The sequence below is a fragment of the Monodelphis domestica genome, chromosome 3 (assembly GCF_027887165.1).
Source record: "Monodelphis domestica isolate mMonDom1 chromosome 3, mMonDom1.pri, whole genome shotgun sequence".
NCBI lineage: Eukaryota > Metazoa > Chordata > Mammalia > Didelphimorphia > Didelphidae > Monodelphis > Monodelphis domestica.
Genome location: NC_077229.1, coordinates 416092757 through 416110476, shown reverse-complemented (window position 1 = coordinate 416110476; position 17720 = coordinate 416092757). Strand labels below are relative to the sequence as shown.

Here is a 17720-nt window from a genome sequence, read left to right as displayed (position 1 = left end):
CAATTAAATTCTGATGTCCAAAGCCTGGAAAAGAAGGAATTGACTTATACTTTAAATAAGATCTCTGCAGTGAGGAATACCTCCTTTGTTTAGAATAGTCATCACTGAGCACTGGACTTACCTGGAGACACTGAGGAGTCATAGGTGCTTCTTTCCTTTCGGTTCATCCTGAAGGCTTGGATGTCCTTTTCCCTGTATGTTCCAAAACCTTCAAAGCTCCTTCTTTTACTCCCACCCACTTCACTGTCCCACTTGTCATTCAATGGGTTCATGTCACCAAACACATCCAAGGTCTCTGACCTCGTGTTGCTGTTCTCTCCACTGCTGCCACTGGAGAACTTCTTGGTACAGGAGTCAGCAGGGTCTCCACTAGTATCTCCTTTTTCCTTCACCTGGGTCCACTGCTGGGCATCAGAGAGTGACAGGGTTGACAGGGTGTCAACCTCAAAGTTGCTCTTAGAAGCTTTGTGGCTGACCTCACTGTGTTGGTGTTTCTGTTTCTCCTTATGCCTACTCTTCTCACCCATCAGGGGTAGGTCTTTGTCAGCGCTGCTCAGTCGCTCGCCCAAAACATGGCTAGAGAAGCTCGTGGCCTTGCCTGCAAAGAGACCGCTCAGGTCATCATGGGCCCCCAGGATTCGGTCCTCCTTGTGCTTGTGTTTGTGTTTGTGTTTCCTTTTGTGGAGGCGACCACTGGACAACCCAGCACTACCCACCTTTGGGGGATTGAGAGATGGCTGTATGTCTCCAAGGCCCATGCCTACAGGTGTCTGCAGATGCACTCCATGTTTTGCTTTGTGCCTGGCAGTGCTGGACATCTTCACATGGGAGCTTGCATGGAACTGGGGTGGTGGCACTGTTGGCCTCATAAATGGTGAAGCTGTGCCAAGAGTGTGAGATAGGTACAAAGGAGCTGGGTACTGACCATAATAACCAAGGTTCATCATAGGCATTGATGTGTAAGGCATTCCATAGGGTGCATAGTAACTTCCACTGGGGATAGGGTAGCTGAACCCCTGTAAAAAAGGCACCTTTGTCATGGTGTCATTGGTTTTGGCAGGTCTACCACGCTTCTTCTTGGACTTCATGTCTGAGGTCCTTCGAAGATAGAGCAAGGGGTCATACTGTATATATGGCACCGGGTAATAGTGATCAAAGTTGATTCTAAAAATACTGGGATACGGATTCTCATGATAGAATGTATAACTCCGGTGGGAGATCCTGAACATCTGGAACTTGTTGATAAGCTCTTCTAGATCTGCAAGGAACTGGAGGTTGTCACGGTTCTGCAGGCTTTTTCTTTTCCGCTTGTGCTTTGGCTTCTTGATGCTTTCGTGGGCAAGGAAATTGTCCACGATGAGATGCTTCTGCCGGTGGCCATGTCGATTCTTTGTGCTGGTGTCAGATGGGATGGCCTCCGGATTGTCCAAAGAGCAGAAGTCAAAGGAGTACCGCCGGCGGGATTCTGAACTCTTCTCAGCTTGATCAGATGTGCTGTTGTTGTCTGTCCCAATGCCGCTGTCACTAGGGATTGTCTCCTCACTGTGTGACTCACTCACTGGTGACAGTGTGATTTCCTTCAGGGACCCAATCTCACACAAGTGTGAAGGTGAGTTGGCCATCAACCTGGGAGGTGACAGTTTCCAGGTTCCGCTGTGTAATCCTTTCTGGGTTTTGGTAGGAAGAGCACCGATGGGCTGAAGATTTGGCATAGTTTTCAACTCTGAAAAATTGATTTCAGTGCTGGCGGGGCTCAGGTTGCCATTAGACCCGACTAACTGTGTAGAAAGTGGGTGCATAGCTGCTGGTGAAGATGCCACAAGTGACTGAAAGTTGGAAGGCACGGCTGGAATATCCGGCTGGCTAGAAACAGGCCTTGGGTGTTTGATGGCTGTCTTAGGTTCTTCAGACGAGGGCTGCAGCTCTGCCCTAGGTTTTCTGCCCCTCTTCTTGCCAATGTAGATGGTCCCTCTCTTGCTGACATTGATCTGTTTACCCAGTCTGCTGTCAATGGCTGATCCCCCAGGGTTAGTCTGGGGTGGTACTTTTGCCTTCAGGGCAATATTGCTGGAGCAGGATAAGATCTGATTCAAGATGTTTTTCCTCTTAAGGGTCTTCATCTTGTTGATGGTCTTGATGGTCTTCTTGTCCAGAACACCAAGTTTTCCAACTTTTTTATGGAATTTCATCTCGCTCATGGATTTCTCTTCTCCTGGCACTAACTGGGCCAGTTTGGCCAAATTGCGTCTTCTCTTCCTCTTCTTAGTGCCAGGAAATTCCCGGCTGATTGGGCTGACTGGGCTGGTGGAAGTTCCCTCATGAATTGTCTCAACAGTGAGTAGAGGTTGTTTCTTTGGTCGTCCTCTCTTCTTTTTAACTGGTGTGATCACAGTGAGACTGTCTGTGTTGGTGTACAGAGGACTAGATGGGGTGATAGGATATGCAGAAGGTGGCTCTACCATGAGTTTTTCTGAAGTGGTCATGGCTGACTCCCGCAGGATACTGGTGGGTTTTGGTTTGCTGCAGGTCCACCTCCGTTTTGCAGCAAATTTAGGGTGCTGAATTTCTGACAGCTTGCTTGAGAGGGGTGATTCTGTGCATGGTGAAGGAGTCATGACCAGGGGAGTTTTTCGCACTCTGGCTGCATTACTGGAGAGAACCTTCTCAGCACTTCCAATGCCTTCCAACACAACTGAGGAAGGCTCATTCTCCATAATTTTAGCAAGCTTGGTAGTACGAGGATCCTTTTTACTTCCCTCAGGGTGAGAGAGTATCCTGCTAGCTACTTCACTGCTCATGGGGATTCCAGAAGCCAAGGCTTTCTCTGGTATGATTTTTTCCACCATTGTTTTCACAGACTGCCTCTTCTTCCTTTTATGGCTAGGTGGGTCTAGGGTTGGAGTCTTGATGGGAATAGTAATCCGGACATGACTCATATCATTTTCAGGATTACCAATGGAACTCACATTCTGCCTGGCTGGTGATACCTCTTGGATGTTGTCTGTGGAGTAGCCTTCCTTCTTCCCTTCCAAGTTATCGTGACTTTTGGTCTCAAATGCTTTCTGGGCATTCTTGACCCAGTCCAGGTCTGAATTTTGTATGGTTTGATTTATTAAGTCTTTTTTGCTTGACTTCTTCTTGCTGTTTCCAGCCGGGGGATCTGGAGGCTCCATTAATCCTCCTCCATCTTGGTCTACTAAGGTTGGGAGTCCATTGCACTCAGCTGAGCTAGTGGTCTGGGCTGGTGAACTGATGTTGCTTGGGACTGGGACCACATTACCCAAGAGCAGATCTTTGCTACTGCTAGACAGCTGACTCCATGTGCTGCTCACACTACCTTTCTTTCCTTGGGACTTGGCAAAGGAAGCCACAGGCTCAAGGGTTGGAATCTTGGTAGGGCCTGGAGTTTCTCGACCAGATTCTGTGCTAATAAAGCAATTCTGAGTGGTGGGCCCATTATCCGAGCTGGCAGACCAATCCATGTGGCTCTGGCTGCTGCTTTTTTGCTGGTGCTTTGGTTTTAGGGTGTCTCCAGTGAAGTCCTGTTGGAGGCTGGGATCATAGTGGAGGGCTGCATGTTTCTGGGGCCTCTCATAAACCTGAGAGAAAGAGAAGGGGGAGGGGGATAAGTACATTGGTGCCATTAACAAAGTTAATGTTGAGACTCTTAATTATCTGAAAGTAAGAGGCAAATGACTACTTTAACAACTTCTTCTAACACCAAGCCATTTTATAAGGATTCCTTAAAGTGCAGTGATAAAACTATATTAACAATGGTCTCAAATGAACCTTAAATAGGGTCTAATCTCAAGGCCCTGCTTTCAAATAAAATAGAATCATAGTCTAACCAGTTTCAGTTTAAAATTAGAATCACAGAATCTTAGGGCTATTTTTACAAATGAGGAAGCCCAGGTGAAAACAGAGTCACATAGCTGTTTTATAGCAAAGAAAGCACGGACTAGAGCCTAGGTATTTTGATTCTTAGCTTAGGGTTCTTTCCCCTCTACCATCATGCATCCCTACTCCCTCCTTGATCTCTAAAAAAAGTACTTCTTCCATTTCTTCAGTTTTTCTTGAATACTTTGTAGAAGATAATGTTTTTCACATTTCACTAAAGTTCTGACTTCCTGGCTCATAAGTAAGTATTCTCTGTAGGAGAGAACAAAAGAAATTCTAAGATCTAAGGGCTAGAAGCACAACCAGGATCCACCACTAATGGAAGAGGGGAGAACATTTGAGGACAGAAAAGAAATGGAAGAGAGATAGGTTCTATACCCAATCCCATAGAGTTCTGCAAATGATAACACTCTCTATAAGCTATTATCATTAATAATTACATTTTTTGCTAAGAAAAATAATTACTGTAATTCATGTCTAATGGGGATCCTTTAACCGCTTAAGACAATTTCTTATAGTTCCATTGGGGGTTCTTCATATTCTGAGGCACACCCTGGAATGAACTATTCTAGCAAAATCAATATCCCTCTTGGGAAACTGTCTTGGAATTTTGCCAACTTGACTTCATCCCAAGCCTACCCCTGACTGAATTACTTAGGGACTGTAGATGCTTCCTTGGAATTCTTTAGCTAGAATGACTGGAGGTGAGCTGAGCATTTGTAGGTGGGGATAACAGGATCAATGATAGAGTGAGTGAATGTAGGCTTACTCATAAGGTTAAAAACACCAGAATTAGAGGGTTTGCTTTTAAAGTTCATACAAAAAAGACATCCATAACACAAATACAATACACGTGCAAAAGAACTTTAAAAAACAACTTGACTTTAAATTACTGGTAGAAAGTTTCAAGAATTTATGTCCCCCAAAGTTGATAATTGAGTTGAAAATATAAATTGACAACAAATTAGCACAGAGTCAAAAATCTAAAGCTATTAAGGACCTTAATATTTTTCTAGTACAATTCCCTCAATTTACAGATGAGAAAACTGATATTAATATAAGACACTTTATTTAGAAGAAACAAGACTGGAGAGAAAAAAAAAAAGACAAGTTAGGGCAAAGAGGAGGGAGCCCATACAGGAGACAATTCTGAAGTATACAGCATTTTGAAGGATTTCCAGGAAGAAGCCAAAACTACCAATTGGAGTAAACACCTTGGCAAAGCATGTTTAAGTCAAGTTATGGTAAATCATGTTGAATAGTTAAAGGAAGTTAGGCATATCTGGGCTACTTAACCTTTTGAGAATTGATTGTTATTGATGTTTTGATTGAGATTGATGTTATGAATGATGAGATATCAAAGTTTAAATTGAGAATTGAGATTGATGTTAGGAATGTTAAACTATCAAAGCTTAAAACTTCACTTGAACTTTGGGACACCCTCTGTGCCCCATGAAATAGGCCCAGGATAGCAGTATTTGGGGCCTGAATTTTCTGTATTATGGAGCCACTTGTTCTTGAAATCCCAAAATAATATTCTTCTATATTTGTGTGTTGGGACAGGTACAATCAATTAGCCTAGAAAGATTTATAAAGTATCTGCTTGGTTAAGAGGCATCATGGTAGGCATTAGGGATACCACAAAACAAATTGTCACTGACTTTTAGGAACAAACATTCTATCACTATAAATAAGAAATACACATATAAGAAAGTAAAAATACATACAAAGCAAATATGAGTTAATTTGTTTGGGGGTTGGAGGTAGAGGCAGCAGGAGATGAATGGAAACTGATCTGTGCTTTGAAGGAAGCTAGATGTTTCAAGAAGCAGAGGCGAGGAGAGAGTGGATTCTAGACATCAGGCACCACCAGTAAAAGGCATGTAATGAGAACAAAACTAAGGAACCCAGCTTGGCTGGACTATAGAAAGCATGCAAGGTAGTAATGTGTAATTAGTCTGTAAGGCAGGCTAGAGTTAGAATGTGAAGGGCTTTAAATGCCAAATAACAGTCTGCATTTTGATCCTGGTGACATAGGAAGGCAATAATGCGGATTGAACACTAGAACAATTTGGTCAAATTTGGGTTTTATAAATATCACTTCTGAAACTTTGAGGAGGAGGATTTCATTATGGGAGCTTGTGGGCAAGGATTAAGAGCCACTGTAATAATTCATACAAGAGGTGATGAGAGCATTAGCTATGATGGTGGCTATGTGAAGAAAGAGAAAGGCATAGCTGTAGGATGAGCTGTAGAAGTAGGAGTGACAAGTGATTGGATATATAGAGTGAATTGGGAGTGAGGAATCAATGATGCTGAACTTTTGAACATGAGTCACCCAAAGGCTTGGGATGTTTCTGACAGAAATAGGAACATCTGGAATAAGGGTGGTTTGAAGGAAGTATAATGATATCCATTTTGAAAGTGTTCAAGAACCATAGATATCATTGAATTTTAAATGTTCAAATTAGGTGATGGAGGAATGTTACTTAACTCTGGAGGCAGTCTGGGGAAGGCTATATAGATCTGGCTGTCAGATGCATAGAGATGACAATTAAACCCATAGGAACTAATGGAATCACCAAGAAAAGAGATCGTAGAGAAGAAAAGTCTGAAGAATGGTCCATCCACAGCTGAGGCATGTGTCAAAGTTCCAACAAAGAAGGTAAAGGAGCGATCACACTGACAATAGAAAAACTAAAAGAAAAGAACCCAGAAAGGAGAGGATATCTAGGAGGAGAGCAGACTGCCATTTCAAATGATGTGGGGATGTCAAGAAAAGGTCTTTAGAATTGTCAATTAAGAGATCACTGGTAATCTTGGAGAAAACAATTTTGACTGAGGAATAAGGTCAGAAACCAGATGCTGGAGAAGTCAGTGAAAGGAGAAGAAATAGAGACAATTCAGAAAAGACAACTATTCAGAGCTGGTATGTGAAAGAGAGATTCAAGATATAGCCCAATAGTTAGGCTATAGCTATGGACAGTAAACTATAGTGAAGATTTTTTTCTTTTTTGTTATTATTGTTGTTTTAATTTAATTTTGAAATTTTAAATATTTTTCCATGTTTTCATAATTCATTTTCTTTCTCTCCCCTCTTCCCTCCTCCCTTCCAGAGCCAACAAGCAATTTCTTTGGGTTGTACAAATATTATTGCTTGATACCTATTTCTATATTATTCATTTTTTCTATAGAGCGATTTTTTAAAGCCTAAAACCCCAATCACATACCTATATATACATGTGATAGGTGATGTCATATGTTTTGCTTTTGCATTTCTACTCCCATAGTTCTTTCTCTCATTTTGGATAGCATTCTTTTACATAAGTCCTTAGTGAAGATTTTTCTTAAGGATAGGGGGTATGAGGAAAAAAATCAGTATTAATAATGACTAGCTTTTATTATGTAATGCTTTATAATTTGCAAAACACTTTATATATTCCTAGCTAGGGGACCCTGGACAAGGCCCAAACCCAATTACCTAGCCCTTACCACTATTCTACCTTAGAAGTAATCTTAGTATTGATTCTAAGAAAGAAGATAAAGTTTTTTTTTAAATGCACTTTACACATGTCATTTGCGTTTAATCCTGACCAGAACCCTATAGCTTATACTTACTTTTATCCCCATTTTTTGCAGATGAAGAAACTAAAGCTCACTCTCCTAGAGGATTTGAACTTGGGTTTTCCTGACTCAATAGAGCCCTGTGGTGTACCATCTGTTTTAAAAATCTGAGATCAGACATTAGAGAATGGCAAAAAAAAAAAAAGGTCATGCAAAGATTTCCTATAAACAATTAAACAGAGACGCAATTTAGCAGATCAGAAAAAGAGGTAAGGCCAGAGATGGAAATGTAGGTTTCCCAAATAGAAATGGTAGTTGAAGCAATGAGATTTCTAAGTGAGATAGAGAGTATGGACAGATAAGAGAAGATGGTCAAGGATGGAATCTTGATAAAAATGAGAAACCAGGGAAATATATTAAGGGGGAGCAGTTAGAAAAGTAGCTGAAGAACCAAAAGGCTATGCTGTATTTGATCCTAAGAAAGGAGAAAGTATACAGTAGAAATGGAAGATAAGTAGTGTTAAATGCTATAGGGAGGTCAAGGAGAATGAGTACTAGAATAAAAAAGGCCATTTGATTTAGTGATTAGAGAGTCATTAGTCATATTTGAGGTTGCTTTCATAGTTTGGGTCTAAAAAACAATATTTTATTAGGGCTAATTTGGTATGCTTGCTTCTTTCATATAACAATAATGAGGCAGATTTTTGCAGTATCAAAGCTAGTCATTGTGAATAAATCAGGAAATACATACTTGTGACCCATGTTGTATTTTTCATTGACTATGGATACTGGAAGATATTGGGCTAGCTTACAACACATGTAACTCATCTCCTTTGTCCTTGCCCAACTTATGAACTAGGGAAACAAACATATGCATAAAATATCTAAAGAAAAATTAAAAATCAAATTAAGTATCAGTATAATTCAAATGGCAAAATAAGTTTTTAAAAATTATTTATTTTTAACATCCTGTTAAAAAAAACTTTTACATTCCAAATTTTCTCCATCTCTCCAGGCCCTTCCTCACCCATAGAAAAGGTAAATAATATAATATCAATGAGTTTTTTTAATTTAAATTAATTTGAAAGTATATTTTGACACTGATGAGTTAGAGTATATACTAAGAAGGTTGACCAGAACATGTAGAATCATATCACACAAAATATCACTAAAGGAATTGAGGATGCATATGCTGGGTATTGTGTAGAAGCAGGAATGGACTTTTCTTCTCAGTCTTAGAGGACACAGAAAAAATTAGGTTAAAATTACAGATATAATAAATACTAGATGACATACATAATAACATACATAAATATTAGATAAAATGGAAGAACTCCTTAAGAATGAGAACTGTCTGACAATAGAAAGTTAAGTTTTGAGAGATAATTCATTCCTTTTCATTGGGGAAGGAGTCTTCAAAAAGATGTTTTAGAAGACCATTTATTTGTAATGCTATAGATGTAACCTCATGGAGGGGAAATTGGCCTAGATTAGTGATGTCAAACTCAAATAGAAACAGATGCCTGAAGCTCTTATTTTGACTTAGAAAAACACAAAATAATATTACCTAGGTTGTGTTTTATTTTTATTTATTTTATTATATTTTAAAGTGGTACAGCCTACACTTGGAGTCCTACAGGCTTCTTAAGGACTTTGATCTTACATCATTGCTCCATGGATCTGTAAGTGTGACTGTAAGTGTACCTGCCTATCATCCAATTAACAAGCATTTATTGATTATCTTCCCCTGTAGGTGCTGAGAATATAAAGGAAAAAATTAAGCAATCTCTGTTATTAATGAGCTTATGGACCATGTATCCTAACATCTAGACTACTGAGGTTTATCTCGGTTTTAATTTGAGTATTCAAGGAGCATTCCTTTTCCCCCCCTATCATTTAAGAGCTATAGCATGACGCTAGGCAAACTCTATAACTCTTATTAAAGGATGAATGGGTGAATGATAACCAAGAGTGGGAATGTTTGCATTCAATTGAAGGTTTATAGCAATACACAGTGCTTAAAATTGTTAGGCTTTGGGTAAAAAAGTTTGCTAGGCATTGAGTGACCTACTACTCTTCTAAGAAATTTCTTCTTCCAAGGAAATATTACCATTTGTTCTTTCCCACCTCCTAATTATTTCAATTGTCAGCTAATTCTCCTTCTGACAAAGACTATGTGATTAAGCAGATTGGGTTTCACTGCTTGCTTTTGATAGGTAGACCCGGCCACGTAAATGAACTAGCAGATCATTGTAAAGTAATGCAGTTAAGTGTATTTGGTTCTCAGTGTATCCATCTGGATCACTGCCTGATTCCATTGTTTCTAATGTCTCCACTTCAATTTGCCCAGCTACAATCACAGGGCATGGCCGACAAAAGAGAAGCACAACAAACGATCAGGAGTAATAGCTGGGAAATGGTACTTTAAACCCTCCAGTGGGATGGGAAGAGAAGAGGGAAAAAGGCAGGAAGGAGGAGGAGACTGGTGTTCAGTAGGGTCAGAGGAAGCACGGTTCCTCACAAGTCCTGGTTGATGGCTGTATCTACTTGTACTTCACAGAATCCCATTTCTTTATCTGTCAGATGGGAGGTATTATGAACACAGGGGCAAAGCTGTTAGTTCTGATCTATCCTGCCTTGAGAACTGAACACTTACTCCACGGAAAGAGCCGAAGTCTAAGACAGCAGAAAGTCGGATGCTGGGGTCAGGTCATGGTGTGGTGGGGGGTAAGAAGTATAGAAACAATGAGAACACTAGCATAAACTCTTTGGATTTTTATTTTGGGATTTTTTGTTAGCTTTCAGTCATTTTTATATTTCTCCATTTAAGTACCTGGAAACAGAACCCATAACATCTTATCACAGTGGATCCTTAAATACGGTCTACAAAATGAACATAAACTAGATTTTTCATTATTTTTCTTCCTCTATATTAACCACAATAAATTTTAAATTATAAATGGATCCCCAGTATTTTTTTAGCCACTCCTTACCAGTCGGTGTGTGCTCAGAGTACACATTTTAATTCAGCTGTACTTTAAGGAAATAAATGTGCCCTTTATGCCCTGAGAGTAAAACAAATTTTAGCTCATGGAATCCTATTTTAAAAGCACTAGGGAAATTTACTATTTCAAGGAAGCCTTTGGTAAATCCCACGTCTTCACACTTTTGTACTGACCATCCCCCCATCCTAGCATGCACTCCCTCCTCATTTCTGCCTCTTAGAATATCTAGTTTCCTTCAAGATTCAGGTCACTATCTACCTCCCCACTTTCTATATGAAGTCTTTCAGGCCTGAGCACCTGGATATCAGTACGTTCTCCACCCTACAGTGGTCTTGTATTTATTTTTCATCTATTTTATGAAGGCAAAATAATATAGAAAAATGCATGTGTGTGATCATCTCTGAACATGTATATGTACATATGTGCATATGATACATATCCATACATGTAAAATCATTTTATTTCTCCTAACAGAATGTGTGCTTCCTGAGGATACAGACTGTTTCATTTTTTATCTCCAGGGCCTAACACAACACCTACTGCATAGCAAAGAAATGCTTCTTGATTATTTTATTATAAAAGAATTACTTTTTTTTCAATGTATTAATTACGAAAATTTAGGTAGTCCTAAAGGAAAGCTAGACTAAAGAAATTATAACTAATTTCACTTGATGGGGAAAAATAAATCCAATGTATGTCAGAAAGACATAATATTTTTTAGCGGAGATGAACTTTTAAAAAAATATCTCTGCCATTGCCAAAGATAACTACATTTAATTGCATGTAATAGGATTTGTAGGAAGCAAAAGATGTGTAAAGAATAAGAAGTGGAAAAGGAAGGGAAGTGAGTGGGGAACCAGAATTTGTTCAGGGCTGACTATGTGCTAATGCAAATACTAATTTTATTTGATCTTCACAACAACCCTGGGAGGATGTTGCTATCATCATCCCCATTTAGAGTTGAAGAAACTGAGACAGAGATAAAATGACTTGTCCAAGGTCACCCAGTTAATAATTATCTGAGGCCAGCTTTGAACTCAGAGCTTCTTAACTCACAGCTCAGTGTTCTATCTACTGTGTTTATAAGCTACTTAGCTGCTTATAATCAGATTCTTCCCTTTAAAGAAAAAAAAATGACTTAAGTCTTTTGGTTTTGCATCATTATCTGTCTCTCCCTCATCTTCCCAGAGACTCATTATTCATAATACAGAAAAGAAAAAAAAAAGGCACCAATGATTTTAATCTGAAATTCACTCATCTTAAAAATTTTAGACTATTGTTAAAACAAGAGTCTTCCAAGGTCCTATGTAGCTGCTGTGATATCTGTCCATTCTATGGATCATAAGAAATACAAAATCTTTAGAGGTCATATTATCCAATCACTTCAGAGCCTAAGTGAAATGACTCTACTATGGTCACTCGGGTAATATCAGGATAGGGATTCATAGTCAAATGCAGTGCACTTTCACATACTGAGTTATGCGCAAAATCATATAACCTTCAGGGTCTTCTCAGTCAGAAAATGTTGGAGCTGGAGGAGACCTTAGATATCACCTAATCCAATTCCCTATCTGACACACAGAAGAAGAAACTGAGACTCAGATAAGCCATGACCAGCCAACTAGCAGAGCCAGGACTGGAAGTCACAGCCCCTGAGTCCCAGCTTCTGTCACAGTCTTGTTTCAGACTCTTGTGGCATGTGATTCATTTACAGAATACTAGAGTTCTGTCAATAGTTGGCATTAGTGGGTGTTGCTAAGTTGAAGTGAATTATGGCTACAAGGGACCTGAGAGATCACATAGTCCAAAACCCTTGTTTTATAAGCAAGAAAACTTCAGGCTCCTCTTGACAGTTTACAAGTATCCCTTTCTAGGGAAGCCGAGGTGCTTAGCAAGATCCCCTGTTCAGCCTGGATTCTCACACCGGGGATACCCAAATCGGTTAGAACCCATTCCAAAGGTCCAATGTAGCATTTGAGTGCTTTGCCCAGGGCAGGGACTGAACATGAAGAAGCACCAGAAAGGCAAGAATTGGTACCCAAGCAGGGGATCCCTGCTTCCTTATCAAATTGGATCCCAGAACACAGGTATATAAAGGATGGGGTAGAGTGGTCCATTCCTGAATTTCTCTAAGACACCCAAAGAAACAAACCTTCTCATGAACCATGCCCAAGGGTCACCAGTAAATCCTCAGAGTCGTCTTATCCTTTTCTTTTTCCTGGATTCCCTTCTGGTCTAGGGGAGGCTTATGTGGTCCATCTCCTCCCGAAGGCATTGCCTTAACTAACAATCCCATTGAAGGATGAAGTTGTTCTCATCGCTGGCGGGAATAACTGCTAACCACCCAAACAAAGGCTCCTACTATATACTTCTTCAAGTACAGGGTAATTCCCCATAATTAAAAATGATTACCAAGATGAGCTTCCCCCATCCGACACACACATAACACAGCCACCCACCCCAGAATCACTTGGCAAAATACAATGAGCCTTTTCTTTTCCAGTGGAACACCTAACACGGCCAATCAACCACCTAATTATTTTCCTTTCAACACCCCAAATCCTCTCTTCTCAGTACAGGGACAGCTGACTGTCTTGATCTCCAAACAATGAAGCCCATTTCCCAAAGTGCAGGTGCACGGTGACCAGTGGATCAGGGCTGCCTTCTCTCCTCCTTGGGCTGTTTGAAAGGAAAATACTCTAACCTGGCAGGCAGGCAGGCAGGCAGACAGGTGGAACTGTGACTATTTCCAGAAACCTCTTGCCCCAGCTACAAACCCACCTTCTTCCAGAGGTAACATACAAAGCCTGATAAGAACCTGGCTCACCAATCAAAGTTAATACTGCAACGCCTCCTCTTTAAATCATTTGCAGATCCATCTGTGTAATGACTCCTCCAGTGTAATTCCCTATTAAGAGGCTTTATCTGGAGAGATAAGCAGCTGGTTTCCGTGTCACTAATTGCTGTCTGCTGTGATTTTAAAACATCTGCACCATTGTGCTCTTCATTTTCATATTCTAATCACCCTGAAACTTGAAAAAGGTACATCACTGATTGTTTCTATGGGTTAATTAGTACACAGTCTCCTTGTAGAGACAATTTAGAGGCAGTCAGAACCTCAATCAGGAAGTTTGTTTTAAAAATTAATAACATCGGTAGCGGCTGGAGGGACTGACATGTACAGTGACATCGGGATTCTCCTCCAGGGATAAGCTGTCCTTTGTTATATTCAGTGAAAGAGCAAAGTAGCACAGGGTAGGAGGAAATGATGCAGGTAGGGGAAGTGGTAGGTAAATGTGGAAACAGAAAAAGATATATAGATATTTGTAATTTTCCTCTCATTTGTCAAAAAATGGCCATTGTCAGCATCAAGACCAAATAGGCCCAAGGTGCCCTTTGTTTTTCAGGGAGAGTGAGGCAGCTCTGGCAGTTACCATTCTATCAGAGAAAGCACAATCTGATGGGCAAAAAGAATCTCAATAAGAAATCCAAACTGAGGGGCAGCCTCTGAGGAACTCTGCTAACCAATGGAGAAACAAAAATAGATATGAGACAGACCCTATTCTCAAGGAACTTAAAAAAAAAAGAACTTAACATAGGTACCCACAGAGGTGATGAGTGGAAAGAAGTCCAATATTAAGTACTTTGAGAAATTTGAAAGGCAGACCTAGTAATAATCAGAGATTAAAAAGACTTTAGAGATCACCCACAATCCTTGTATGCCATCTCTGAAATATGGTTAACCAGCTTTGTGCAGGTGGCTCACAATCTATTCAATGCAATCCACTACAATTTGGGGAGTTCAGGATGTTAAGACATTCTTCCTTCTAGAGAATGGAAAGCTCCCTTTGTTGAAGAACTTGGTCAAAATACAATCTCTGCTGTGCCTTCACAGTATTAGGGTCAAAAGGCTAAAGGCTGAGATAGATGAAGAAAGTTCTCTCTGTTGGCTAGTCCATCTCTCTCTCAGTTGTCCTCATCAGGAAATGTGGTATATTGTTGAGAAAGGAAAAAGAGCAAAAAAGAAATGAGGGATTCCATTGGGTGACATACAAACTCGGGTTTTCAGGAGATGAGGTAGAAGCAGATTTAGGAAAGAGAGAAAGGATATGGGGGTAGGAAGGGGAGGAAGAGCTTAAAAAGAGAGACATGAGGGAGAGAAACAAGGAAAGGAAGAGACAGACAGACAGACAGACAGACACAAAAGGTAGCATGAAGCTGCAGGGTGACCACTTAAGAGGCTGCCACAATATTCACTTAAAATGGGCTAATTAGCGTGTGGCATCACCTGCATCCATTCATGATGTTAAAACACTATGCTTTCTAATTGCACTATTCAGTTTCTGAGAACCTGCTATATCAGCAATTGAAGGGGAAAGGGAGAAAGCAGGCTCTGATACTCTCTGGCCTTTCTCTGCCAAGTTAAAGGAACAATGTTTTATTCAATTCATTTTACTTTGTGTATGTGTGTGTGTGTGTGATGTTGAACAAATATTTCTGAAAATCTTATGTTCCCACCTCTATGCCATGTGCTGTGGGCATGGGCATGTTACAAGGGGCATGGTCTCTTTTTAATCGAATGTTCCTGCAATAGTGCAGAGGAGACAAAATGAAGGTCTGAGTTAGCTTGATGGAGATGGATTGAAGCAGAAAGCATGCTTAAACCTGGATTCAGATCCTTCCTGTGACCTTGAACATGTCGTTTAACATTTTATACTTAATTTTCCTCATCTATGAAATAAAGGGGTTTGACTAGATGACATCTGAGATCCCTTCTCCCTCTGAATCTATAATCCTGTGATACCAGGAATGGGAATGAGGTGGAAAGATAGAGTAGAATTACAATTTACAGAATTTGGGCAGCAGACAGGGGACAGAGAGGTGGCAAAGCTAATTTTGAGGTTTTTAATATACAGATAAAGGGAAGTCAGGGAAAATAGAAAAGGGTGGAATATAATGAGTTTGGTTTTAGATAATACTGAGTTTGAAGAGCTAGAAGGTCAGTTAGCAACCAGTTAGAAATGTTGATCTGAGACCAGTAGTGACCAATGAGTGGTTATTAGAGTTCTTACACTTACATGTAGGCTGAAGAAGATGTGTCAATGAGAAGGACCAAGAGATATTGAGATAGAGTTGAAGGTCTCAAGAGCTATGGGACAAAGGAGTATCAAGAAAGTAGGGTCAAAAGAGTCAAATGCTGTAAAGAAGTCAGAGAGCACTCTGACTCAGTAAATTAGCATTAGATTTAGTCAATAAAAGCTGAATGGTGACCTTGACTTTTAGAAAAGCTCTTTGTAAACCTTAAAAGTGTTACAGAAATTTGAAGAGTTATTATTATGGTACCCTCTTTTTTGGTAAACATGAGTTGGCTATCCCTTAATATCATAAATTTAATGCTGAAGTCTTGGACCTAGATTATATCACATAATCTGGGCACTTGACATTATTTAATATTGTTCAATTATTTCATATATACTATATCTGTTACCCATAACTCTTCAAGTTAACTGAAAGCTCCTTGAGAGTAGAGATAGCTTCTTATGCTGGTTTTGGTAGGTACCTACAAAGCTCAAGAAATGTTTGTTTAAAATCTAGGAAAGAATGATTTTGAAAAGTGAATCAAACTTGGCTGTATACCCAGAAAAATTAAAAATATAGTTTCCACCTCTGGGATTTATGTATGGGTATAAATGTTAAAAAAAACTAACTAAAAGATAAAATATTTACAGATTGAATGTCAAAAGGAAAACCCACCAAAAGACCTCAGCCAAAAGTGGGGAAATTCATTTTTTCTTTTTTTTTAATTGTTCTTTTCTTTTTTACTGAGCATCACAATCATAGAGAAAAACTATAAAGGGCCACATGCAAATAAAAAGAAGCGTAATTAGGAAAAAAATATTTTTTTCTTATTGACTGAGTAGAGTCAACTTAACTAGACAATCTGTAAGACATTATGAAAGTTTCAATATGCTAACTTAGCTGAAAAAATTTAAATTAATCCATTCATTCATTCATTCATTCATCAAACCATGAGTGAAAACCTGTGGTACAGTTCAGTCCTTTACTGGGTATATTAGAGAAGAGAAACAGAGGTTGCTTTAGCACTTAGCTCTGCCTTCAAAGGACTTGCACTCCAATGTGGAGGAAGTCTGTAAAACCTGAACCAGCTAAGGAACAGGAAACACATGGTCAATTACTAAACACAATATATATGATATGAAGTTCCTCCCATTCTTTTCTTCCATCTATCCATTGTATCAGTTTTCAGTCTGAAGGGTTTCCTCTACTCCTGCAGCCATAATTTTGCCCCAAACCAAAACAGTTCCTAGAACTGATCTTCTACCAAGTGGGTTTTTTCCTATAGCATTGTGGTTGCTGACATCAAAATAAAATGGCTTTCAAAATATGTTCTGGTGACTGAGGCCCACAAAACAGCAACTTTGGTCCATTTGACTTTCCTTTTATCCTCTAATAACAGCCACTTTGCAAATAGCCTTTGTGGACAGGTGTATACCTATACCATGACATTAGAAAATGGAAGCTGCTACTTGCCTGAACTCATTAGAGCATTTGACTCATCCCTCACTGGGAATCCTCCTAGGAGAAACCAGCCACAGGGAGTGTTTCAATCAAGTTGACATTTATTAAATGCTTCAGTCTGTCAGAAGCTGATAATCAGATAGGAAAGATAGCACCAACATACATTGAACAATCATGGAATTATAGAATGTTGAGGCTAGAAGGAACCTCCAAGGCTCTGAGCTCAATACCCTCAGTTTACCATTCACTGAGGCCCCAGAAGGTAAAATGACTTGTCTCTGGGTTCCATAGCTAGATAGCCATCTGGCACTCAAACCTAAGACTTTGTACTTCAAGTTCAGTGCTCTTCTATCACACCTTGGAGAAACCTTGGTGAGGGAACAAACCTGTCCTGCAGAAAACCAAGTAACTCTACTGCATTGTAGAATTCTGGGGCATCAAAAATCCAGAGAAGTGAAAGATCGAAGTATAGTGATGTAGAAGCAGTGAGCTTCTCAGAGGATGAGGCAAGTGGGACTGGGAAGGATGTGTGTGACTTGCATTCATGGATAGGAAGGGTTTTCTAAAAATAGAAAATGCAAAGGTATGAAACACAAATAGGAAGATGGTTGGGGAACATCCTAACTGAAGCACAGAATTTGCCAGTGGTAAGATATTAGGAAGCTTACTTGGTGGGAAATAAAAATCTATTGTATGTCAAAAATCAAGCTTAAC

The 17720-nt window shown here is 39.7% G+C and overlaps 1 protein-coding gene across 2 annotated transcripts in view; it reads right to left on the bottom strand.

Moving 5' to 3' along the window:
- Nucleotides 1-17720, bottom strand: part of SETBP1 (SET binding protein 1) — a 474204-nt gene that overhangs the window by 146544 nt on the left and 309940 nt on the right. For both annotated transcript variants that reach the window (XM_056824366.1, XM_056824367.1), the window contains exon 5: nucleotides 122-3599. In XM_056824366.1, coding sequence (XP_056680344.1) covers nucleotides 122-3599 — 3478 coding nt within the window. The remainder of the gene's footprint in view (nucleotides 1-121; nucleotides 3600-17720) is intronic.